Raw genomic sequence first — 26,227 nt, 5'->3', positions numbered from 1 at the left:
TCGCACTGAATCCTGCCAACAGAAGCTGCTTGCCCACTGAAAGCAGAAGTGAGTTTATAATGATCCCACCATTCTTCCTTTTAGCTTAAGACACTGTTTGGCAGCTGTGTAAAGCTAATAACATTTTAAAGTGCTCTATTCTTCCTGCAGGCTGTAAGGAAACCTGACTGGGTCAAAACTTAGCTCACAGCTGATTCCTGTATTAATGAGTTTGTTGTACATGTAAAAGATTCCAATACAAAATATTAGAATGCTAGGAATTACACCATGAGAGAGACAAGGGGCCATATTCTTGCTCTCAGTTACCCAATCTACACACAGAAAAATAACCGTAACTGAGTTCCTGAAGATATACATACATCACTGTAACAAAGAAGTCTCCTAAACCATCATCCTAATTCTAGAAGTTAGGCCTTCCATCTTCTGGACTATGCTCTTCAAGAAAGAAACCCATTTTTATCTTGTTTTGTAAACTGCCATACATACACTCCTGCCCAATGGTATTATATAAACAATAAGCAGTAAAAATGGAAGTGCAGCGGTCTAAAACTCCTCAAGCCACTGCAAACAGCCTAAGAACTAGGTTTATCAGCTGCACAAAATGGAAACGTTTTAAGACTGTGGACAGGCTTAGCAGTTTTGTCCTAGGCCTTGCACGCAGGCAATTTAAGGGTTTGGGGCTAGACGGATTTCTCTTCAGGAGGTAAGATAGCTAAAATAAGCAAGTCTGCTAAGATTTTCCTCAAATCACTGAACTGTGTTGAAGAAATTCAATTGCCTCTACAGTGGTATTTTTATACTGGATCAGCTTACGCTTTTCAAACACTGTTTTTAAAACCGGTCTTTAATACCAAAATTTACCTTAATGCCTTCTAACACTGGTGCTGTATCTTTCAAGGTCTCTGAATGCAGTGTCAAATCCACACTAGCCAGTTCATGTTCGGTATCCACAGCTATCTGGCTTTTCTTCACATGTACAGCAGCTGCTTCAAGATCCACTGCAGACTCCATCTCTTTCTGAATTTCAAAACCACATTGAAAAAGACATTCATTAATACAAAACAGCATCATGTTTCTCTGTTTTCAGAATCATCTGCTTAATTAGATACAGGTTCCAAGACACTACAAAAGCAGTATGAACATCTCTGCCAGTTACAAATTGACCAACTTCAATTACAATGTTTAAGCCCATTTCATGAAAATATTAATAAAATTATGCCTTTTAAGATATGGCTTGATTCAACAATAACATTAAGTTTCCATAGACAAGTAAGCCAAACAATGTTATATCAAGTATATTCAATTTTTTTAATGTTAAATATTAGCAAATCCAACTGCAAAGAATATTTTAGGTAGAAAAATCTGGAAACTCTTTAAACAAACAAAAATATCTCCTGTTGCCTCCAAGTAACAGAATCAAACATAACAGAGGGAAATGAAATGACATTTTAGGTCATTTAGTCAATCCCCTGAATTGCAGGATTGTTCTCTATATTTCTTTTTCTTCTGCCTCCCATGTTTTAAGATGCCCTACATTTTTCAAATGTGCATTTTGATGTCTTTTTGATTACAGACAAAACCTAGAATAGATGCACTATAAATCCCAAAAGAAACACAATGGAGTCCACAATGGACTAAGTGTTCATGCTACTGACGCACTTAATTCTCAACAGCTGGAAGTTGCACTTACCCTTGCTGCAACCTGAAGGATTTCTTTGGCTTTCTCAGCAGCTTCAGACATTCTTTCCATCTCTTTTTCTTGTTTTTCTTTTCTAATGGCTTCTTCTTCCTGAAGGGTTGCTTCCAGCTTAGCTTTATTATCTACTTTTTCACCCTCGACTTCTGCTGCTTTGACTTGAGCCTCTTTGGCCTAAACAGATTGGAAGGATGACATATGAACAAACTTCTACATTTTGAAATATGTAGCTCAGAGGTCTTAACAGTTCAGTGAACACACTGTCAAACAAATAAAAATTATACTACTAGTGCAGTCCACAGAGAGAATTCTGTTTATTTTGAGAAACCTACAGCGCCTTTCTACTTTGATACTGTTAAAGCTTTTCATTCTCATTGTGCAAGTCATTCCTTTCTCCTGTCCCCTGTATGAATCTTTTTCAGGACAAAATTGTAAACAAGTTTTGAAAACCCATTCCTTCAAAACAGACACGTTTGGCAGAACATATTTTTAGGTTAACTTTTATCCCAGTAACCTCCCAGAACATGGTAGACCATACACACAGGAAGATGCAGTCTCTGCACTGAAGAACTTACAATCTAAGTCAAAAGCAACATCAGAAGGGTGAGGAAGAGGGATTACACTCTAAATACACACAATAGGAGAATAAATTAAAGCTATTTTTGACTATTAACTACACTGGTCTGCCCCTCACCCTATCTGTCTGAAATTTTGCCTATTTCTTGTGGTATCATGGAAGAAAGGAGTCTTTTGGAAGGGATTTAAAGGAAGGCAGTTCCATGCACAGGGGACAGTGCAGAAGCAACACAAAGATGGTTGTGGGACACACAGATGGTTAAGACTAGCATTGCTAAAACAGTGGGAACAAAGTAGTAAAAGCTGTAACTGAATAAATATTTCTGTAATCACATCCTTGAAACAGCACCTACAAGTCTGTTAAAAATAAATATGTAGTCTTTAAATAAATACGATATCAGTCTTTACCAGTTGACTTAAAACCTTGATTAACAATTTTTATAAAAATTAACCTATCAATCAGGGAAAACAGGTAGATGAATGTGAATCTGTACAAGAACTATGCAGTGTTTAGGTAATTGTGTTTGGAAAGATATGTAATAGGTTCTGTGTGGCTGCCTTAAAGATGTAATGGTCAACTGACAGAATTATAGCTACCACAGTCAGCATACCCTGGAAATGAAATGGCTTTAATATATTACAGGTAGTCCTCGGACTTATGACACAACTGGTTCCTGAAAATTGTGTCGTAAGTCGAAACGTAACTTGGAACCGCAATCAACTCCATTGCGGGACCGAGTGTCGTAAAGTCAAAATCAATAGTCGTAAGTCGAATCAGGGTGTCAATTCAGAAATGTCTTAAGGCGAATGTCGTAAAGTCGAGAACTGCCTGTACTTTCAAATGAGAACTCTTCTACTGAAAGAGACAGGATAAGACAGATATGGCTTCCAATATCTGTGACCCCGGCCACTGAATTCAAAATTGTGACTGGAGCAGCTACTATTGTGGAGACAGGAACACTGTAGGACAGCTGGTGAAGGACTGTTAAGGTTTAAACAGGTCTACACTAGCACTATAGTGACAAAGTAGGTTGACTTTGGCCTTATGTCATTTGGGGAGGTGATGTTATTGTGTCAATGTAATGGGGTGCATATGGCAGTGGGAGACAAATTCAGGTGTGGATACATGCAAAACTAAATTCAGAAAACTCTGGTCAACATAACTTGGTAGCGTAGATCAGACTGTAGTAAATATCTATCTCAAAGCCTGGGGACTTTTAAGGTCTTGTTTATGGAAGAGGAGGTTACTCACCCTGTGCAGTAACTGACGTTCTTCGAGATGAGTGTCCCTGTGGGTGCTCCACTCTAGGTGTTGGTGCGTCCCTGCGCCTTCACTCGGAGATTTTTCGTAGCAGTACTCGTACTGGCCACGCATGCGCAGAGGCTGCCCCCCGCAGTGAGTCTAGGATAATAGTGCGCATGCGTGGCCAATCTCCTCAGTTCCTTCTCTACAACGGAGGCTACCCCAACTCCGAAGTAGAGGGGAGGAGGGTGAGTAGTGGAGCACCCACAGGGACACTCATCTCGAACAACATCAGTTACTGCACAGGGTGAGTAACCTCCTCTTCTTCTTCGAGAGATGTCCCTGTGGGTGCTCCACTCTAGGTGACTTAAAAGCCGTGTATCTTAAGGAGATAGGGACTTCGGATCTGATAGGAACGCCGCTGATAGTACAGCCCTGCCCAAACGTATATCAGATAGAGGGCCTTGAGTAAGGGCATAGTGTTTAACAAATGTGTGCTCAGAGGACCAGGTAGCTGCTTTACAGATATCAGCCAGGGGAACTTTGCGTAAGAATGCTACAGAGGCAGCCATAGATCTAGTGGAGTGTGTTCTGATGCCGTCTGGAGGTGTAACTTTCTTCATCCGATAGCACAACCGGATGCACTGAGAAATCCAGTTCGAAAGTCTCTGGGTAGAAATAGGTGTACCTCTGGAACGCTCCGCGATGGAAACAAAAAGTCTGGAAGAATTTCTAAAAGGTTTGGTTCTATCCACAAAGAAGGACAAGGCCCTGCGTACGTCTAGTGTATGCATTGAGGCTTCGAACGAGTTCGCATGTGGCTTCGGGAAAAAGGTTGGTAAGTGAATCGGCTCATTAATGTGGAATGAGGAGTGTACCTTAGGAAGAAAGTTGGGGTGTAACCTGAGGGTAACACGGTCTTTGAAAAATATCGTATATGGTGGGTCTGCCATAAGAGCTGCTATTTCTCCTGCCCGCCTGGCAGAGGTAATTGCCACTAAAAATGCTGTTTTCATCGAAAGGTGTAAAAGGGAACACGTGGCTAGGGGTTCAAATGGTTGTTGGGTTAGGCAAGAGAGAACTAGATGAAGGTCCCACGGGGTGGTGGGTGGTTTTATGTCTGGGTAGAGGGTTTGGAGTCCCTGGAGGAAGCGCTTGGTGATAGGATGAGCAAATACAGAAGTACCATCAATTTTGTCATGAAAAGTTGTAATAGCAGCTAAATGGACCCTGATGGAACTGGAAGAAAGGCCGGATTGCTTAAGGTCCAATAGGTAGTAAAGTATGAGCGGAAGAGGTGCTGACGTGGGACTAAGTTGTTTAGTTGAACACCAGTGTGTGAATCGTTTCCACTTACATAGATAGGTGGTGCGAGTAGAGTGTTCTGAACAAGTTCAAAGAGTGCTCCTGCATAGCAGAACACAATCTAGTTAGTTTTGGGAGAACCATGTAGGAACCATGCTTTGAGGTGGAGCATGGATAAGTTGGGGTGGAGAAAACGGCTGTGTTGTTGTGATAGGAGGTTCGGAATGAGAGGCAAGGGGATTGGTGGTCGAATCGACATTTTGGTGAGAAACGGAAACCAGGGCTGTCTGGGCCATGATGGGGCAATTAGGATCACCTTGGCTCCATCTGTTCGTATTTTTATCAGGACCCTGTTCAGAACCGGTATCGGGGGAAACGCATACAGTAAGTTTTGGTGCCATGGGATCATGAATGCGTCTCCCAGGGAATGTTTGCCTAGCCCTGCTCTGGAGCAAAAATTGGGACATTTCTTGTTTTTTGCAGTTGCAAAGAGGTCTATTGCTGGGTAGCCCCAAATGCGGAATATGTTGTGAATAGTGTGCTCGTTTAATTCCCATTCGTGATCCCACGGGAAACCTCTGCTTAGTTCGTCCGCTGTGGTATTCATCACTCTGGGAAGATAGGCCGCTGATACCCGGATGTTGTTCGCAATGCACCAGTTCCAGAGTTTCATAGCCTCTGTGCAGAGAGACTGGGATCAAGCTCCCCCCTGCCTGTTCACGTAGAACATGCATGCAATATTGTCTGTCATTATGCATACGTGTTGGTTCTTGATCAGTGGTAGGAATTGACGGCACACATTGCGAATGGCTCGAAGTTCTAAGACATTTATATGGAGAGAGGTCTCGGTTGAAGACCAAATCCGCTTGCCTGTGTGGTGAGACATGTGTGCACCCCATCCTGTCAGAGATGCATCAGTCGTCAGTATGAGGGATGGAGCCTGCTGAAGAAAGGGGACTCCAGAGCAGAGGTTGGAGTGAATTGTCCACCACTGTAGAGAATCTTTGACTCGGGCAGGTATGGAGAGAGTCTTGTTTAGAGGGTGCACATTCGGTCTGTACACAGTGGCCAACCACGCTTGGAAGCACCTCATATATAGACGTGCATTTTGAACGACGGAGGTGCACTAGGCCATGTGACCTAATATTTGTAGGCAGTCCCGGACAGTTGCGAATCCTTGTGGCTAGCTGACTTATAGAATTGAAGCGGGCTGGTGGGAGAGATGCCAACCCTGTCCGGGAGTCGAGGTATGCCCCTATGAACTCCAGATATTGGGTGGGGTATAATGTGGATTTGTTTTTGTTTACTTGCAGGCCTAAAGATAGGAAACAATCGATGGTAAGCCGTATGGATCAGAGAGCTTCGTCGAACGTTGAAGCTTTGAGGAGGCAATCGTCTAGGTAAGGAAATATTACGACCCCTTGTTTTCTGAGGTAGGCTGTAACTACGGCTAGGATCTTGGAAAAAACACGGGGGGCCGTGGACAGTCCGAAAGGGAGAACCCTGTATTGGAAATGTGTGGAGCCGAGAGTAAAGCGTAGGAATAGTCTGTGGGACGGGTGTATAGTCACATGAAAATAGGCATCCTGTAGGTCGAGGGCTGAAAACCAGTCGCCCTGCTCCAGCGCTGGGATTATAGTGGTGAGAGTGACCATCTTGAACTTTTGCTTTTTGACAAATTTGTTGAGCCGCCTGAGGTCGAGGATTGGTCGCCATCCCCCATTTTTCTTCTCTGTTAAGAAATAATGGAAGTAAAAACCCTTCCCTCTGTGTCGTTCTGGCACAGTTTCTACTGCTCCCAGTTGAAGGAGATGCTGCACTTCTTGGAAGAGTAGTCGCTCGTGAGATGGGTCCCTGAAGAGGGACTGTGAGGGTGGGTGGGTGGGAGGGAGGGAGGGAGAAGAAGGGGATGGCGTATCCAATTGTAACTACCTCTATGACCCATTTGTCGGATGTAATTTTCTGCCAGTGATGAGAGAATGGTCGTAGGCGGTGTCCAAAGATAGGTGTGCCGGCTGAAGTGGGAACGCTGTTTTCTAAACCCTCGACCAATGCTTCAAATCTGCCTATTAGTTGGAGGGGGTTGCAGCGCCCCTGTAGAGTTAGGACGACGATGCTGGAATCTTGGTCTTTGGCGTTGTTGCTGCTGTTGTTGTTCCTGTGGTCTATAGGAGTGTTGTGAAAATGTGGGGTAGCGTGGTCGGTGATAAGGTTGATATCTATATTGTCATCTTCTGGTCGCAGGTGACTGGAGGCCTAGGGACCGGAGGGTTGCTCTTGCGTCCTTCATCGAATGCAGCATGTAGTTTGTGGTGGAGGCAAAAAGTTTTTCCCTGTCGAAGGGAAGATCTTCAATGGTGCTCTGGACCTCTCGAGGGAAGAAGGAGGAAGAGAGCCATGAACCCCGTCGCATGACCACTGCTGTGGCGGTCGACCTTGCTGCAGTGTTAGCTACATCGAGGGCCGCTTGGAGAGCGGTGCGTGATATGGTTTGTCCTCGGAAACCAGAGCTGTGAATTGTTTTTGTGGTCATATTTTGCAAGGACTGCGGTGTAATTAGCTATGCGAAATTGTAGCGTCGAGGATACATATACTTTACGGCCGAAGAGGTCCAGGCGTTTACTGTCCTTGTTGGCTGGGGTGGAGCGGGCGTACTGTTGTTTGGCCCTCTGGTTTGCTGCATCCACTACCAATGAGTTTGGCGCCGGATGGGTAAAAAGGAATTCAGAGCCCTTTGAAGGAATGAAGTACTTCCTGTCCGCTTGTTTACAGGTAGGTAGGCTAGTGGCTGGATTCTGCCAGATGGATTTAGCGGGTTCTAAAAGGGCTCTGTTGATTGGTAATGCCACTCTAGAGGAAGAAGAGGGCTGCAAAATGTCTGTTAGTTCATGTCGTTGTTCAGTGACTTCCTCTAAGTTAATTTTCAAGTCACCTGCAGCTCTTTTAAAGAGGTCTTGGAATTTAGCATAGTCATCTGACGGGGTTGGAGGAAGGGGAAGTAAGGCTTCCTCAGGCGTTACGTCAGACTCTGCTGGACTAGGAGCAGGACTCAGTTGCTCCTGGGAGTGTGACGGTGCTGCCTGGTATCTTATGTCACTGGCAGGTCCGTCACGAGGCAGTGCTAAACCGGTGTTGCGCCTGGTCGAAGTGCCGTAGCGCATGTGTTCTCGGGGGTACGATGCCCATGGTGCCCAACATTGCCAAGGTGCTGGGTAGGGCATAGGTGGTGCCATCCAAGGGTTCACTCCCCATGGGGCAGGATACTGAGAACAGGCTGAGGTAGTTTTTTTGTAACCCCTGTTGATCTGGGTCTGGGAGTCTTGATAAGGAGAAAAAACTGCCTGTGGATCAGTTTCCTCCTGACTGGAGGAAGGTTGTTCTGATCCTGAGTCCAGCATTGGAGAAAAACAGGCATTTATCAGGGGAGACTGCAGAATAGGTGAGACCAATAGATCTGCTGTCTGAGTAAATTGAAAAGGTGAGGCTCCTGCATGAGGTGAAAGCTGTGGAGGAGGAGGTTGCCCGGAGGGAACATTCCTCTGAGCAGGGGTTTTTCCCTTTGATCTCCCTGTCAGCCTGTGCCGCGGTTGCCGGTGCCGTGGTAGGTGCCGGGGGGGCAACATCAGCCCGCAGAGGGTCAGGCAAGGCTGGAAATGTCGGCACCGCGTCCGTCTCGGTGCCGAACGGTGCCATAAACGAGGCAGGCAACTGAAAGCCTGAAGCCTCGGCACCGGAGCTTCGCGCCGCCGCCGCAGCCTGAGGCGGCTTTCCTGCGGTGCCTGAGGAGCCCGGCTCTTCAAAAGTGCTGAGGCGAGGAAACACAGGCAGGGAAACTGTTGACCTGCCTGAGGCACTTTTGTGCCTCACCAACTTCTTTGTTGGAGAGGGCTGCCCCTTTTTTGTAGCTTTCTTCAGTTCTTTTGAAGCAGGGGGGCTATGGCGGGCAGTAGAGCTGGAGTCGGCGCCTGGGTCTGAAACTGACCCGATAGACTTCTGCAGGAGGAGCAGTTTCAGTTTAAGCTCCCTGTCCTTTCGTGCCCTGGAACTGAGTTTGGTACAGTGGGCACATTTTTGGGGAATATGTGTTTCCCCCAGGCATTTTATACAATGGCCATCAGAGAGCGGGATAGCGTCCTTACACGTAGAGCAGCGCTTAAAGCCTGTGGAGCCAGGCATGGTAGAAGCGGCTGTGGCTGAGAGAAAAAAATTTTTTTTTTTTTTTTAAACAGATCAAAGAACTAATGAACTACACTAACAAGAACTGACAACAAACTAACTACTAGAACAGGTAATTGTAACAAAGTGAGGGATTTCCTAACGAGTCTGCTGAGCTCTGTCTCAGGCCGGGGACGGTAGAGAAGGAACTGAGGAGATTGGCCACGCATGCGCACTATTATCCTAGACTCACTGCGGGGGGCAGCCTCTGCACATGCGTGGCCAGTACGAGTACTGCTACGAAAAATCTCCGAGTGCAGGTGCAGGGACACACCAACACCTAGAGTGGAGCACCCACAGGGACATCTCTCGAAGAAGAACAAACTGTTACCATGAGGAGTATGGAGCAAGAGAAAATATTGACAAGATAATTAAAATAAAACCAAAGACAACTTTCAGGGATTTGGGATAAGATTACTTTATTCTCCAAATCTGGTGAAGATTAAAACTTTGTGTTTCAAGAAATCTGTGAGAAAAAGTTACTCCCAAGATACTTGTCAGAAAGCTTAATTATAACTAAGCCAAGTAATGATGATTCCAAAGAGGAATTAGTGTGTTTTGAGAATCATGCTGATCTCCCATGACTAATTTTGAATGCAAGATTTCAGATACAGCATGCTCTTAAAATGCTTCACTAATGAAGAGTTGGCCAGACTCCCTCCCTCTCTACAAAGCAGTAGAACAGTCAAATTTTAGTTTCTCCTGCTTACTCCAAGACTTTGGACATCAGAGATATTTCAGGTAGGCTCACCCAATATGTTGTTCTTAATGGATGAAAAAGGAGACAGCCAGGCTGCCTCTTATTTATTTTCAACTGGAGACCAGCAGAGAAACTTGAATTTGCAGACAGAGAAATTTATACTTTGCCCGACGGTGTGTTGCACAGCAGCTTGCAGGAGTCAGAGGGTCACAATCTGCATAACTCAGCCTGCAGCCACCCTCACTGTAACCATCTTTAACATGGCAGTGGAGCCTGCAAAGACTACATACCTTAAGATCTTTATCTTGCTCACTATGGTCTTTACCTCATACTGAGACGTAGTACTGCAAGCTTAGACCTATGGTTTTTTGCCTGCCATGTCTGTGGATTAAAGATGAATGTGCAGCAGGACACATTTGACTTGAGGGTCATTTTTTGGTCAGAACCTTCAGTACATGCCTTTTTCTTTGTGCTTTCAAGGTGCCTCAGAGCCTCCTGTTAAGGACAGTTAGGCTTTCCCCAGCACTATGCATAATAAGTCTTCCAACTACTGCCTAGTCACTCCGACCTGCAGTAGTGCATACAAAAATTTTCAAATGCTGTAGCCGTTTTTGACCAGCCAGTCATCCAGCTAAGCAAACTAACACGTTGTTCATCTAAGTACATCACAGTGGCTACACTTTACACAGGGCCAATACAAAGCTAACACTAATAATATGATTAGTGCTTATATAGACACAGAATGCCAGTTTTCAGAGAAACTAGTTTTTGTTGAAAGATAGTGTACTGGTTATATAAAGGAATACATACCACACTCTCTGGTAGGGTCTGGAGTGTTGTTTTGAGCTGATCAGCTGGTGAAAGTGTCTCCGGAAGATACATAGCTCTGGATAAAATAAGCAATGAAGTGGGGATTTGTTGGTCCAGGTGCAGCTCTAGCCACTGTAATTCAATAGATATACCTATATAGTTATATTTTAATCACACAGAAAATAGGAATTCCACAGCAAATTGGAAGTTACCACTTATTTTCTAGATACAGTATAAAATACAAAGTGTAATTTACTAACGTATTCCAAATAGAACCGAGATCTTTAGATGAAAGCCGCTACGCACAATAAATGCCAGAGCTGCATTCTCTTAAACAAAAGGTATATATGGGATCAAAAAGCGACAAAAGGTGGATCAAGGTGTACATCAGCTTTAGAACTATTGGTCTTAGACCCAAATCACAATTTATGAGAGCTCTATAATTTGAGTCTGATTAATGTATATAAATTTTATACCTCAGAAAATAGTAACAGATTCAGTAAAGGCCAATACCCATATTGTTCATTTATATTATATGCCTACACAGAACAGTATTACTATTTTATGATTAAACAAGTACTGAAGTGATCTTACTGGACATGTACCTGTTTAAGTTGTTCCTTTAGTCGTTCTTCTGTTACGCCAAGAGCTCTCATACCTCTTGCTCTACATGCTGCCTGCAGTTCTTTAACAGTCAGACTGTCAACTCCTTCCTCCGCAATCAGCTATACAAGATGTAAAATAAACACCTCACATGTAACGAACATGTAAAAAAGTGTTAACAGGAAAACAATAAGCACATAGATGTTTAGAATGATCACTAGGGGCTGCTGTGATGATAAAAAAAGAGAACCACAATGTTTGGAACAACAGATAGACATTTATGTTGCACATTTCAAGCAGAATTAAATTGTTTTAAAAAGTTCCAGAACTGCACTGGGTTTTGGGGTTTTCTTGGTAAATATTTTAAATAATTTCTATGACATGAAGTTTACACTTACAAAAATATTTTCCCTTTCATTCTATATTCCTATTGTCATAAATGGTAGTTACAAGCACAGATCAACTGGGGGGGGGGGGGGAGGGGGAGGAGACTACATAAAATCAAAAGATTAAAATGGTATTGTGAATGTAAAGGAAATAACCTAGTGTTAAAGTCACATATAGCTGAACTTTCCAAATGGGTATTCCTATCAAATCCATGCTTACCTTCATGGATCCCTATTGGACAGATATTAAGAACCTGAGAGGTGGGTTAATGAGCTGTAGCTATAGGAGATGATTCAGAACTGTACTGCCTGTATTGGTGAATTTAGTAATCAGAAAACTGTAGTATTTTTCACAGCCTAATTATCTGTATCTAGAAGTCCTTCATAAAACAGGACTTGCCTTCCCAAAGTTTCCATAATTGAAAAGTAAGTTTTCCTTCAAACACAAGTGGCTTTTCAGAACAAATCAAAGCTACTGGATTTTGGCACTTATGAAAAGTGTTCAATTAACAACATTGTTTGTGCAGGCATACACTATGCAAGCTTCTGCAAAAACAGTTTTGTCAATGTAATCAGACCTAATATATTCATAATTAACATAAAACATTTCAGTTCTAGCCCCCCTGAACAGAGAGATTGCCAGTCATAGTAAAGTGTGTAGTGAGGAAGAGGAGCGCAAATGGCTAGCAAAAGACAACAAAATAATCAAATCCATCTTTCTATGACCACACCAAATTTGAAATAGACTCTCAAACATAACGTTAGTGTACGAACCAAATGTTTCTAGCCCCAATGCTATACTTTTGCCTTATTTTTAAAGGGCCAGCATTTCTTTCCTAAATTGAGGAAGCTCACCTAATTTTAAGGCTTCAGTCTTTTTGCTGAAGTATACAACTAATATTAATAAAACTTTGAGACAAAAATAAGTAGATGCCTAGAAACAAAAAATTTTATATTTCAGCTACACTTGATAAGATTAGATTTTTGATCTGTAAATGTTGGTAAAGACGACTTCACCATACACACAAACCAATATTTCCATCAATAATAATTTTTAAAATATACAGCTAGGCAAAGAAAGAAATATATTGCTTAAAACTTAAAGTTTGATTAAGGATATTTACTATGTATGTTTTGACATGATGTTGACATTTTATATTAACGATTATAAAGTTATTACTTTTTGAATCTCAACAGCTTTCATTAAATAATGACTGTCTCCCTCCCCTATAATTTCCCATAACCCTGAAATTTTAGATCTACAAAAAATTTAAAAATGTTTTAAAATAAAATTGATAATATCCATCAAAAATATTAATATAAAAATCAAATTCTGCCAAGCTTACTTATAGCATTGGAACATGTAAGCATTTTTTTTTTTTTTTAAAAGCATGACTAAAATTACTTACTTTGTCATCTGCTTTCATGGACCTCAACCTCATGATCAGCTGGAAGCGCAGAAAGTTATTTGTCCCGATTGACTGAAGTTCCAACAGTTTACAGAGAGCCACTAGCTGAGGCCTAGTAAGATTGTCCAGCGTAAGCTCATCTTCAAACAGTTTAGAGAACCGTAAGATCTCCTCATTACTAGGTCTTTCACCAGTCTCTCGGATCTAAGAAAAGAAAAAAAAAATTATCTCAAAGCAAGTTTAATGGATAAATATCGCTTTTAACAATAAGTACTGTACAGTTCTTAACTAAAAAAATTTTGTTCCAATTCCAATTATCCATAATGTTTTCACATTAGTGTAATTAGTGTGTATTCAGACACAGGGTCTTTTGTCTCTCACAGCAAGTAAAAGGTTGTCAACAGAACAGTCTGCATTGAGTAATTTGAACCCCTACCCCATCCAACCCCGTTTCCCCCCGACCACCATCCACACCCCCGCCCCCTGACCACCACCCTGAACTCCCCTGCCCTCTCTCCAACCCCCCCTGCTCCCTGCCCCCTTACCGTGCTGCCTAGAGCACCGGTGGCTGGCAGTGCTACAGCCAGGCCACGCTGCTGCCACCGCCACTACACAGCACAGAGACTGGGTCAGGTTGGGCTCTGCAGCTGTGCTGCCCCAGGAGCTCACAGCCCTGCTGCCCAGAGCATTGCGCCGGCGGTGGAGCAAGTGAGCGGAGGCTGCAGGGTAGGGAGGACAGCAGGGGAGGGGCCGGGGCCTAGCCTCCCAGGCCAGGAGCTCGGAGGGCCAGGCAGGATGGTCCTGCAGGCTGGATATGGCCCGCGGGCTGTAGTTTGCCTACCCCTGACTTAGAGTATCGGGAATCCTACCCTGCCTGACAACTATTATTTGAGCTAGCATCTCACGTATATTCAGACACCTAAACAAAATCTGCACTGTGAAGTTTTGTCACTGGATTATCCAGCTAGAAATCTGGGAATCTGTTCATCCTCGGCGAGGCTGATAGTTTTCCAGTCATCTGATGAACTTTTATTAACCAGAGAACACAGAAATTTGGGAGCTAAGAAAGGCTATGACTGCATCAACCTCAAAAGTGTCCCTACGTTGAAGAGGCTACAAGTTGGAGAGAGGGAGGTAAAACGAGAAGATGCATTTTACAATTTAAGAGTGCCCTTCTGCTCTGCTACATTAGCTTCGGCAGAAATTAGGAACACCGATCCAGTACAATAGCCTGCAAAAGGGATCTTTATAACAGAAGTATTTTCTCTGGACCAGCACTTTTCACAGCTGCTGAATCTGGAGCCTGAACTGTGCTTTGTTCAGAGTTACAAACATTTCAGTGTTACGGACAACCTCCATTTCCAAGGTGTCTGTAACTCTGAGGTTCTACTGCAGTTCATATGATTGTATTTGGCCATCAGAGTCTCGTAATTGGCGTTATGGAACTGGAGTGTCGGAGAATAATATACTTTGCGACCAAACAAGTCTAGTCGCTTCCAGTCGCTGGGGTGGTATTGGTGTCCCTTCCGGTGTACTGCATTGATGACCAGGGAGTTTGGAGTAGGACGGGAAAAAAGAAATTTTAAGTCCTTAGCGGGAACATAGTATTTTTTGTCAATTCGCCTGCAGGCTGGCGGGATGGATGTTGGGGTCTGCCAGAGCACCTTGGCAGTGTCCAAGAGGGTCTCATTAATAGGGAGGACTATCTTTGTCCATGTGGAGGTGTGTAGGGTATCAAGCAGATTGTGGTGTTGGTCTTTGACTTCTCCAGCAGGATCGAGAGAAATGCTGTGATTCTGCAGAATAGTTCTTGAAAGTGTCTGAAATTGTCTGCAGACATAGGAGGTGGTGGCCTGATGGCCTCATCGGGGAAGAGGAGGAGAAGTGGAGTTTCCTTCTGCTGTTCCTCCATCATTACTGAGTCCACATCAGGTGGTTGAGAGATGGATGAGGATGGCAATCATGCATGTTCCTGGCTCTGCTCTAAGGCGGTTTGGGAAACTGTGCCCTGTACATAGCCCATGGGTCCCAGTAGGGTTGTATCCATGGGCGTCCATACCAGGATCCTGGTTCGGTTCTGGGTTCCAGATACACACAGACGATTGGCTGCTCGTCTGTGTTGTGTTCTGGATATGGGGGTAGAACAGAATACTCTTTGTTCTCTTACTCTTCTTCCTTGCTGGGAACTGCACCACCCTCTCTCAGTGGTGAAGTGCAGTAGTGTTGTGACTCCAGGGAAGAACATGGGCTACAGGAAGCTCTCTACAGAAAAGCAGAGACTCAGGCATATCAAAGATGACCAGGTCCCTTGGAAATCTGAACTTCTGTGGAGCAGGCAAAAGCATCATCAGCACTGGTGGTTGTTTGGAAAGTGAAGGAGCTGTTGGTGCCAAGGGCAGCATGCATTCCTTCGAGCGGCCAATAGATGGTATAGATGGCTTATTCGGTGCCAAGATCTTGCCCGGTGCCGAGGATTTGGTCAGTGCCGAAACAGTTGCCTGGGACAAAACACCTGAAGTTGTCTTAGATGAGGCACTCGGTACAGTTTCGGAAACTCTTGCACTGTGCTGCTCAGTCCTGAGAGACATGGTGTCTGCCTGTGGTGCTGCCCATTTAGGGTCCTTGGACTTCTCTTTAGCTCCAATACCAGAGGTACCTAGATGGTCATGGAAGCTAAGTCTTACCCCAATGATGTTGAGGCTACTGTCCTTGCAAGGAATGGCTTCTCTGAGGTGGTTCCTCAGCAGGCGATGTAGTAGTCTGTTTCTTCCTGTTAAGAATGTTTTCCTGTCTTGGATGGCTGCAGCAAGCAGGAGTCAGATGATGACTAAGCCAAGGGTGAGAGCCATGCCAGAAAGGTATCCGGGTGAGGGGCCGAAGCTGGTCATAGTGAATTCTCCATGAGGAGAATAGTTAGTCTGAGTTCATAGTCCTTTTGGGCTCAGGTGGTTATTCTGGTGCAGTGGGTACACTTCTATGCTATGTGGCCCTCACTGAGGCAGCGGATGCACTGTGAGTGACTGTCACTCATGGGAAAGGCCTCTTGACAAGAGAGGCACCTCTTGTACCTGGGGGATCCCCAGCACAGTCCCGAGGGGGAGAGCTCCCAATCGGGGAGGGCAGGAAACGGGGAAAGCATAAGGTAATGGGAAGGGCAGAGTAACTAAAAGATTTTATTTCAGGGGGGTTGGGGAGGAATTAACAGAAAACGGCTAATCACTACTAATGTAAGGTAAGTTAAGGAGAGTCTCTAAAGGTTGAGGTAGAAGGGCTCTGCTCTGGATTCTGGCCCAGACCAAAGGCGGTTGGACCAGACAGAATATATATAGAGGCCGCCCATGGAGTGAGACAGGGAGGAGCACATGTGCAGCCCAATAAGCACTGCTACTGAAGATCTCCGATCCCAGGCGCAGGAGGTGCTGCTGCACCTACAGTGGAGAATCCATAGGGATACTACTCAAAGTAGTAGCAGTCCTTTTGCTCTGTCCTCCATTTTTTCCCCCCTTCCTGATACCTCACTCCGCCTTATGAGAGTCAGAATGCTCTGGCAGAAGGAAAGAGTATCAGACTTTCACCTTTGCAGCAGTCAAGGGGCTCTGGTTGAGAGAGGCAAGGAAAAAAGGCAAAGCTCCTCTCTTCTTGCAGCTAAAGGATCTACAAATTTAGCATAAACCTACTACCCAGAGGCTATGGACCATGGAGCACCCAAGCAAGGTCTAGGCTCAAAATCCCAGAAGAAATTGCTAATGCACATATACCCCCAACCAAAGTTAGCATGACAGAGGAGCTGAAGTTTCTCAGAATGCAGCCTCTAGACTTCACTGGTGGGAGCTCCCCTCCACCCGCCCCCTCCCCCCAATCTTTCACACCTACAGGTTTAGTCTTTCATTTTCAGCCAGGGCTCAAAACATTACTAGGTGAAAGGAGTTGATGAAATATCCTAGGCTACAGAGACCATTAGAACCAAAAGAATTAAAAAAAAAAAAAAAAAAAAAAAAACACACACCACACACCCCTATACTTAACTTTTTGCATTTCTCTGAGACGGGATAATGGAAAAAAGTCAGTTTCACTTTTATTTATATTCCATTTCTAGACAGTCTCTTGCAGGTTGCAAACTTTAAGGAGAATGTTAATTCAAGACAATTCCCACCCCCTTTCTTAAAATCACAGAAACATTTCTACTGACATTCGGTTTTGTAAAGCTTTAAATTTTAGGGCAAATTTGATCAGACAACGTCCCTTTAGTATGATGTGGCGTATCAGAAACAAACCAAGTAGTGCCAAAAGATATATAGCATGTTTGATCCTTAAAAATGCAAGTTCCGTACCTCTGCTTCCCATCACAACCTGAGTGTTCCATTAGTACAGAGGTGTATACATGAGCAAGATATTGTGTTATTAATTTTAATTGGAATACCAACCGGAAGAGAAAAGTATTTTTAAGTTTAAAATTTATAGAACTGATCTAAAATATCTTTGCTATGTGTTTCTCTTTTACTAGCACCTCATTAAATTACTTTAATAATGCTGTTTAATAATGCTCCCCTTCCCCCCATTAATCCTCCTACAAATCAATAATGTACATGAAAATGATAAGATCTGTTAGATAAAAGTGCATGTGTTTCCTTAAATTACTGAGGCAGTGAGGTCTAGCATATGGAGCTCGGGGTGGAAACCAGTAACTCCAGAGTTCTAATTGCAGCTCTGCACTCAATCTTTTGAAGGGCCTTAACAAGTCACTTAACTTTTCCGAGTCTTGTATCCCCCCTGCATCCTGACATGCAAAGCAGGAATTCTTCCCTAACTCATGGGTGTTGCAAGGATAATGCTTATACAGTAGTTTTATAGTGTAAAAGACTAAGTCACTATTGCCTGGCACTGGTTAGGCGAGTAACTACTGACATCATTAGTTAAGGTACTCAGATGGCTCCATCAACGTAGTATTTGAGTGTCTCACAATCTCTAATGTATTTATCCTCATGGCACCCATGTGAGGTAAGGAAGTATCATTTTACCCATGGGGAATTGAGGCAGACAGATTTAATGCCTTATCTAAGGTCACAGAGGAAGTCTTGGTCAGAAGAGCAGGGAACTGAACTCCAATCTCCCAAGTCCCAGGCTTTACCACATTTACTGAATCATCCTTCCTTTCCAGTGTTGATTAAGTTATGTAATCACAGCTGACTGGCAACAATTACATAATTTCTAGCCAGTTGACTAGAACAGAATTTACATTTTTCTTTCACTTTTCATATTCCATGTCCCAGTGCTAGCCACTGTGTATTGTAAAATGGAAGCTGCTACGCATTCAACATTAGAATCAGCTTCATTAACACAGGACATAAACGATAAGGTAGAGGAGATGTGTTGCTTTTGAGAATTAAAACGGAAATGCATTGGATAAAGTGAAAGTGCCACCTGGAATACCAAAGTGAGATCTCAGCACAATAAATTGTAATTGAAAGAGCAAAACTTCTGCACTTTTTGTTCAGCATACGTCACACACTATTCACTTAAGCCCAACATAATGAGTAAAGATAGGTGACCATGGTATAAGCAGCAACAGATTATGCCACAAGCTTAGTTTTCTTCTTCACCACTGTCTATTGCTTAGTAAGATAAAAATATCAAGCAATTTACTTTTTATGTGAACAGAGTACAAGGTTATATTTTTACCTTTTGAAAGAAGGTAGAAAAATCTTTAGTAACATTTCCTTTGGCTGCTTTATTTTTTAAGGCCATCTCCTCAATAGTGTCTTGAAGAAATTTTGCCACTTCAAGTTTCACTCTCAATTCTTTCTTCAATCTCTCCTCCTATAAAAAACAAGAGCATGTTTGCTTTAAGATGTCCTTTCCAGAATTATACCCACCAAGATTCCCTTCCTCCGCACTTTTAAACCTTTCTCTGGATGAGGCTCCATAGGTTTTTTCCAATACCAGAGTATTGGATGTCATTACACCACAGCATTTGATCAGTTGCCATTTATTGTCCATCTATAACCTGTTTAGGAAGGACTGACTAGACAAAAGAGGTGGGGGGGGGGGGAGAAGAGAAGAGTGGAACTGTCAAAAATGGCGTTACCTGTTTCTGAGTCACTAACTAGGAAGTAAATTATCTTGAATGTTATGGATCGATGGTCTAACAGACAATCACAAGATGGAGTACTAGCTGATGTCTGCCACAGACCACCAAATTACAGTAGCGAACTAGATGACCAGCTCCTTAAGCATTTATGTTATCCAGGGGATCTTCAATCTGAGTAACAAACTGGATGTCTCACGCTGCCAATACTAAAATGTTCTTGAAATTTCTAAAAGTTATAGATGACTCAAAGAGGGTTGCATCCAACACCGGGGAATTTGAATTTTATATTAGACCTCATCTTGAGGGATAAAGAGGAATTGATCACAGAACTAAAAGTTGGTGGTTGCTTAGGCAAAAGTGCTCCTGACTTGATTACATTTGTTATGTGCAAACAGAATAAAGAACCAACCAGTAAAATGTATACTTGGCACTTTCAAAGCAACAATTTCACAAAGCTGAAAATTATGAGTCAGATCAACTGGGAGAAAATTTTAACAAAAAAATGTGAATGATAATTGGAATTTAAGAACTTTTTACTAGAAGCCCCAAAGGCTGCAATCTCCCAACTGAGAAAGAAGGCTACAATGATTAAAAAACCCAGCATAGCTAAGTGGGAAAGTACAATATACAGATATAAAAATAAAACAAATGGAATAAAGGAAAAGTTCATATCAATCAATATAAATGAGAAACTAAAAAATTTAGGAAATAGATAAGGAAAGCAAAAGACCACAAATAAATCTATGACTAACAGAGTTAAGGACAACTGGGGGGGGGGGGGGGGGGGGGGAAAGGGGTCGGTGGGGGTGGGATAAGACCTGGGGGTCTTGTTTATGTTTAAGTGTATCAGAGAAAAAATGAGCCCTAACAACAGCATTGGTTCATTACTAAATGAAAGTGGTAGATTTTCCAATAATGATGCAGAAAAGGCAGAAGTGATTAATAAATATTTCTGTTCTGTAGTTGGGAAAAAGCCAGATAATAGAGGTGGGAGGGATAGCTCAGTGGTTTGAGCATTGGCCTGCTAAATCCAGGGTTTGAGTTCAATCCTGGAGAGGGGCACTTAGGGATCAGGGGCAAAAATCAGTACTTGGTCCTGCTAGTGAAGGCAGGGGGCTGGACTCGATGACCTTTCAAGATCCCTTCCAGTTCCATGAGATAGGTATATTTCCATGTGTTTGTTTTTGTTTTTTAAATCATCATTGTAAGAATAAATACTTTCCATTCCAACAGTAACTAAGGTGGGGGATGTTAAACAGAAGCTACTAAGAAGTGTTTTTAAATAAACAGGTCCATAAAACTTGCATCCAAGTATTTTAAAAGAGCTAGCCAAGGAGCACTCTGGACCATTAAAGTTGATGTTTAACAAATCTTGGAAAACTGGGGAAGTTCCAGAGAACTAAAAAGTGAATGTTCTGCTAATATTTTTAAAGGGATAAAAGATTACCCCAGTAATTATAGGCCTCTCAGCAACACCAGGCAAAAATACTAGAATTCTTAATACTTTATTTTTTTTTATTAATAAGGGTCCTGTAATATAATACCAATCAACATGGGTTGATGGAAAATGTGAATGTTAAACTAACTTGGTATCTTTCTTTGAAACTACTAGTGTTGATGTAATATACTTAGACTTTTGTAAGGCATTTGACTTTGTACTACATAAAACTTTTTATTGTTCTAGCTTCTTAATCAAAATGTTAACATGGCACACATTAAATGGATTAAAACTGACTAACAGACAGGTCTCCAAATGTAACTAAACAGGGAATCACTGAGCAGGTGAGTTTCAAGTGGGATCCCAAGGGATCTTTTTGGCCTTATGATATTTAATATTTTTATCAATGATTTAGAAGAAAACAAAATTACTGATAAAGTTTGCAGATGACACAGATTGAGGGAATGGTAAATAATAAAGAGGATAAATCACTGAGACAGACGTATCTGCATCACTTTGTAGCTGAGCGCAAGTAATCAATAAGAATTTTAATATGGTTAAATGTAAGGTCTACATCTATGAACAAAGAATACAGGTTATATTTACAGGATGGAAAAGACTATGCTGGTCTCTGAAAGAGACTTGAGGGTCACAGATAAATCAGCTGAACACTAAGTTCCCACTGCAACACTGTGGCCAAAAGGGCTAATGTGAGCTTTGCTTGTAAAAACTGGTGAAAATTAAGTAGGGAAGTTATTTTACCTCTGTATTTGGCACTAATGGAACAGGAACACTGTGTCCAGTTCTGGTGTCCACAATTCAAGAAGGATGTTGGAGAGCCATCAGAATGATTACAGGACTAGAAGACATACCTTACAGCAAGAGACTTACAATGCTCAATCTATTTAGCGTATCAAAGAGATGGTTAAGAAGTGACTCCATCATAATGTATAAGTACCTACGTGGAGAACAGAAATCTGATAGAGGGCTCTTCAGTCTAGCAGAAAAAGGTAGAGCAAGATCCAACTGCTAGAAATTGAAGCTAGACATTCCAGCTAGAAATAAGCGGCTTTTTTTTTTTTTTTTTTTTAAAGTGAGGTTAATTAACCACTGGAACAACCAACCAAGGGGTGGATTCTCAATCACTGGAAATTTTTAAATCAAGATTGGATGTTTTTCTAAAAGATATACTTTAGTTCAACTACAGCTGTTAGGCCTGAAACAGGAATTAGTTCATGGAAGTCCTGTGACCTGGATTATACAGGAGGTCAGACTAGATCACAAAGATCCCCTTCCGGCCTTAAAATCGATCGATGTTATGTAATGTTAGTGCTATGTAAGTTGTGTACATAATTCAGTCTGAATTTAATAAACCGAGGGTTTTATTCAGTGGAACAAGCCAACCTACTCTCCTCTGCATATGATACTTAGGTAAGAGCCACAACTCCTTAGTATTGCAACTCTTTTTTTTTTTAAATGGAAAAAGGAAAGATCCACATCTTTCCTTCAGCATCCTGGAGGTATGCAGAAGAGGAGGTGGCCTTTAACTATGAAATTCAATACAGCTGAAGGCTGCATTTTCTTACAAGTTCAATTTTAATTTTGATTTCCTGGCTTTTTAATGGATAGTTATTAAAAACACAACAGAAGAATTTTCACCCTTATATTACTGGTATTTACTCTCAAGCTTACCTACATCTTTAAATGAGGTTTGTCTGGGAATACAATTTTATCAACTTCTGACATAACAAAAAGTTTTGTAAATTGCTAAAACCGAAACCAATGTCTAAGGCACTGAGCACACTTTCACTAGAACTATGCTAGAACTTTTAAAATAGTATTCTGGCTAGGAGGATGCTAACAATATCCCAACTAGGTTAAATAGGAATAAACTATTAAAACTGTTTTGTTAAACAGTTAGCAATTTGTAACCCAGGAAAACGTTAGCACCCTGCTATCAAGAAACAAAACATGGCTTTCGCTTATGAAGTTTCAACAAGGAGCAAGTTAAAATTTCAAGTATAGTTTAGTTCTTGTTAAATATTTGACCGATTCCAAATCTATGCTGTGGTTACCTTCTTGGATTTTGTCTCAAATGTTGAAGGAAGCATGCCAGGGAACAGCTTAAGGGCTACTGGAAGCAGAAACTCCATGAATGGAACAACAACGAAGACTAGAAAAGGAACCAGGCGAAAGAGATCAGCACATATCCGAAGGAACTAGAAGAGAAATGAGAGGCATTAATAGACAAGAACAAAATTTTACACGGCAACATTAAAAACAAAAGAATGCTTAATATACACATCTATATTACAATTTAAACCAGCAAATACATGTGTTCTATGCAAATATTTCAAATTCTCAGGAACTACAGATTATGATGAGTTGAATTGCTCCAAAGCATGGCCTGTGCAGGGCTCTAGCGATCTCCCCATAGAAATTAGGGTGACGCTGTAACAGACAGAATGGGGGCAAGGCAAATACTCTGACCCCAACAGCAGAAGGTGTGAGGGGCCCAGGAGGTGAGCAGATGTGAGATAGAGGAGGTGGTGACGGAACTCTGACCACAGCACACACTCACCCAAACAGAGCGGCTGGCACCCAACCCTCTGGCTCCAGCTCCGCTCTCTGATCACACAGTAGTGGGCTGCAATATATGGCAATACGCCGCCTGGCATTCTGGGAATTGTAGTCCCCAGATTGCTCAGACGAAGGAGGTAAACTACAACTCCCAGAAAGGAACACGACAGTTTGCTACTGCATAGTGAATGAACTGCCTTTCTGAAAGAAGTGGTGTTGTACTTTAACTAGTGAGCGGCAACAGCGAGCACTGAGGAGCGTAGTGGTTGCTGCTATCTGTCCTGACTGGGTCTGTGTGTGTTAGAGCTGCGGTGGCTGCGCAGGTGTGTTTGAGTTCCCCACTTGGAGGGCAGCACTGCACACGAGGGCCCAGGATTGTAGCTCCTTGCCCGGAGCGAGGATGGAGATATGGCAGGGCAGGAGCTCTCTGGAGCGCGGGGAGGTGTTGTGTGTGATACACGGTGACCTGTGGAGCTGGTTGTAGAGCCCTGCAAATCCGCCAATATCCACTTTATATCCACGGATGCAGATATTTGCAGACCATTTTTGCGGATCACGGAACAGATACAGACACAAATTTTTTTATCTGCGCAGGGTTCTAACTATGCGAAATAACTGGTACCATGAGAGCAACCAACTTGACCTAGCTGCCAGTCCAACATTACCCTTTCTGGTATCAGGCAACAAGCCTTATGGTGCAAGACACGCCACAGCTACTCCAGTTTAAAGCTGTGTCTATTCCACCAGTCTACTGTCTTAGTTCAAGGCACTCTGTTTGAACAATTCCTTTAAAACAACCTCAGTGTCACCTCCAGATAGCATACTAGGTCCAAGAACAAACTTCAAACAGCCAATGCCTATCTTGTGACAGATCCAACAGTACAGCACCTGTGGGCAAAGCTCAAATGCTCCAGACACAGGTTCATCAGAGATGTTGCAAATAAGTGGGTCTTCATGACTCTCCTTGCTCAATGGACATGCTCAATACCCTTCTATCAGCTGCTGAACGGTTAAGACATTTAGACTAACGTGCTTGACTTAAATATCTAAATAAATGCAATCACAATAAAAGGTTTCTTTTTTCTGTAAGCTACTGCACCCTTGAGTTCACTGCCAGTGTTCCTACAATACTGAAAACTGGTGAAAGTATTTCCAAAGCATATCATAAGCCTCACTGTGTCTCAATAGGATTGTTAAATATCTCACAAAACCTATAAAGCACCTGAATACAGGAGCTGGTGATTGCTGGTCCTCAAAGCAGCTTAAACTTCCCTTTTTATTCGTTTCTATTTCTGCTCCCACTCCTCCGCTTACATGTGTGATTTACTGGAGACTGAGCAACCAAGAACAAATGAAGTCATTTTTCCTCACCTCATAACTGTGATATATATTTAATTTCATTATAATGTGCACAACTGGTCTAAACGAATCACAGTTTTTCCTGGAGTGGAAGGAAATGAAGTGTAATCCTCCAAATCAGGCAGATGCCTTCATGCCCGAATCTTGAACTACCTGAAAAGAGTATGTCCCCCAACTTATTACTTACAGAGCATTACGTAGTATACATACACTAAAGTCCTTTGTGCACTAACTGCATACTTGTTAATTTAAATTACATTAGGGAGTGAAAGCTTTTGCTTTGGCCCTTATGTTGATAGGCTTGTACCTGTATTATCATGTAAGACAAGGGTAGTCAGTAGGCAGACCGCGGGCCAAATCCAGACCACCAGGATCCGCAAAATCTTTGTATTTACTTATTGTTTCTGCAGTGTGAAAAATGTTTCTCTGGACTTTGGAACTTAACTATACCTTGAACAAGAAATATATATCTTGATCAAAAATAACTGACTTACCCCCTGATGTAAGCAATCCAGGTACTTGGCAATGTAGGTCAGTTTCTAAATCTACAATTAAAGGTTGAAGGCCAGGTCTACACTACCTACTTCACAGATAACTACAGCTATGCTGGTCAGCAGTGTGACAAGGTATGATCTCTGACCAAAATAGCTGTGCCAGCAAAGCGGAGACCCTGGGAAAACCTATACCAGTTGTTTCACTGGGGAAGAGGAGCAGGGTGTCTTGGAACGAGCTATAGAGCTAAAGTGCAGGTTCGCTGATATAATCTGCGTCCACACTAGGAGTGCTTTTCTGGTATAGTAGACCATTATAGCTATACTTGCAAAAGTTCTCCTAGACCTGACTGAAATTTCAACTGTAAGATCCTTTTGGAAGCAGCACATGCTCAGTAACACTTAAAAGTTAAGCCATTTTTATTCAGGAGCCAGAAAATTTTGAACATCCAAATTTGAAAGTTTTGATCCACTGTTTGCAGGCTCAAAAGGGACTTATTCATTCCAAAAACAGAAGGCTAATAAATACCGCAGAGCTTTAGAAGTTCTGAGTAAGAAAAGGAAAATACTAGAAAGAATTGAAAATTCAGACACAGTACATATGGAATTATTTCCTTCGTTCTCGTAAAAAGAATGCAAAACTCAAAATATATGCTTATAATGCATTAAAAGTTCTATGTACATATACATCTACGTTTGTTTAAGGTGAAATCCAAATCTCCTATCTTAAGTCCAAGTATAATGATGAAGAATTACAACCTTTCGAAGTATGTGGCATCAGAACACAAGAACCCCATACAGCCACTCTGTAGCCCCTCCTGTAACCTACACACTGCTACAGCCGCCACTATTTACTCTCCCTCCAACCCAACAAGGTTTGTGGCCAGCCAATTCATGCCACTAATTAAAACATGTTGTCTGGAGACTCAATGGCTCTGCCCCCAATCTACACTCCCTGCAAAGAGCAGCACCAGAGAGCTTGGTTTCATGACACCCAGCACCAGATCACAGTGCAGTTCTCTGCTTCTCCCATGCAGCAGAACTTGTGCCAGTTATACTCTGGTTTGGCCCAACTGATCTCCTCACATGATTAAGTTCACTAGCCTCTATAAAAGCAGGATTTTGACAGTGATTTTTGGTTTTACACAAGCAATAGTTTGATTTCCCTAGCTGTGTTACTATTGCTCTTAATGTGGTCAGGTTACTTGGATATCTGTTCATAATTGCTTCCATAGAGGAAGGAAAGGGGAGGCAGAAATATAACTCATTTGTCAGTTGGTGTGAAGATAAGATTTCACCAGAGACTGTCAAGAGATTTAAGGTTTCAT

The 26,227-nt window shown here is 42.4% G+C and overlaps 1 protein-coding gene across 2 annotated transcripts in view; it reads right to left on the bottom strand.

The window, feature by feature from the left end:
- The window catches only part of LETM1 (leucine zipper and EF-hand containing transmembrane protein 1), a 68,549-nt gene that overhangs the window by 16,840 nt on the left and 25,482 nt on the right, over positions 1 to 26,227 (bottom strand). For both annotated transcript variants that reach the window (XM_005292392.5, XM_005292393.5), the window contains exons 4-10: positions 22,545 to 22,688; positions 18,623 to 18,760; positions 12,944 to 13,147; positions 11,151 to 11,270; positions 10,546 to 10,677; positions 1,691 to 1,870; positions 862 to 1,017 (exon numbers count right to left, since the gene is read on the bottom strand). In XM_005292392.5, coding sequence (XP_005292449.1) covers positions 862 to 1,017; positions 1,691 to 1,870; positions 10,546 to 10,677; positions 11,151 to 11,270; positions 12,944 to 13,147; positions 18,623 to 18,760; positions 22,545 to 22,688 — 1,074 coding nt within the window. The remainder of the gene's footprint in view (positions 1 to 861; positions 1,018 to 1,690; positions 1,871 to 10,545; positions 10,678 to 11,150; positions 11,271 to 12,943; positions 13,148 to 18,622; positions 18,761 to 22,544; positions 22,689 to 26,227) is intronic.

This window comes from Chrysemys picta, chromosome 5 (genome assembly GCF_011386835.1).
Source record: "Chrysemys picta bellii isolate R12L10 chromosome 5, ASM1138683v2, whole genome shotgun sequence".
Lineage (NCBI taxonomy): Eukaryota > Metazoa > Chordata > Testudines > Emydidae > Chrysemys > Chrysemys picta.
The sequence above is the reverse complement of the archived record's forward strand: the minus strand, read 5'-3'. Positions and strand labels throughout refer to the sequence as shown.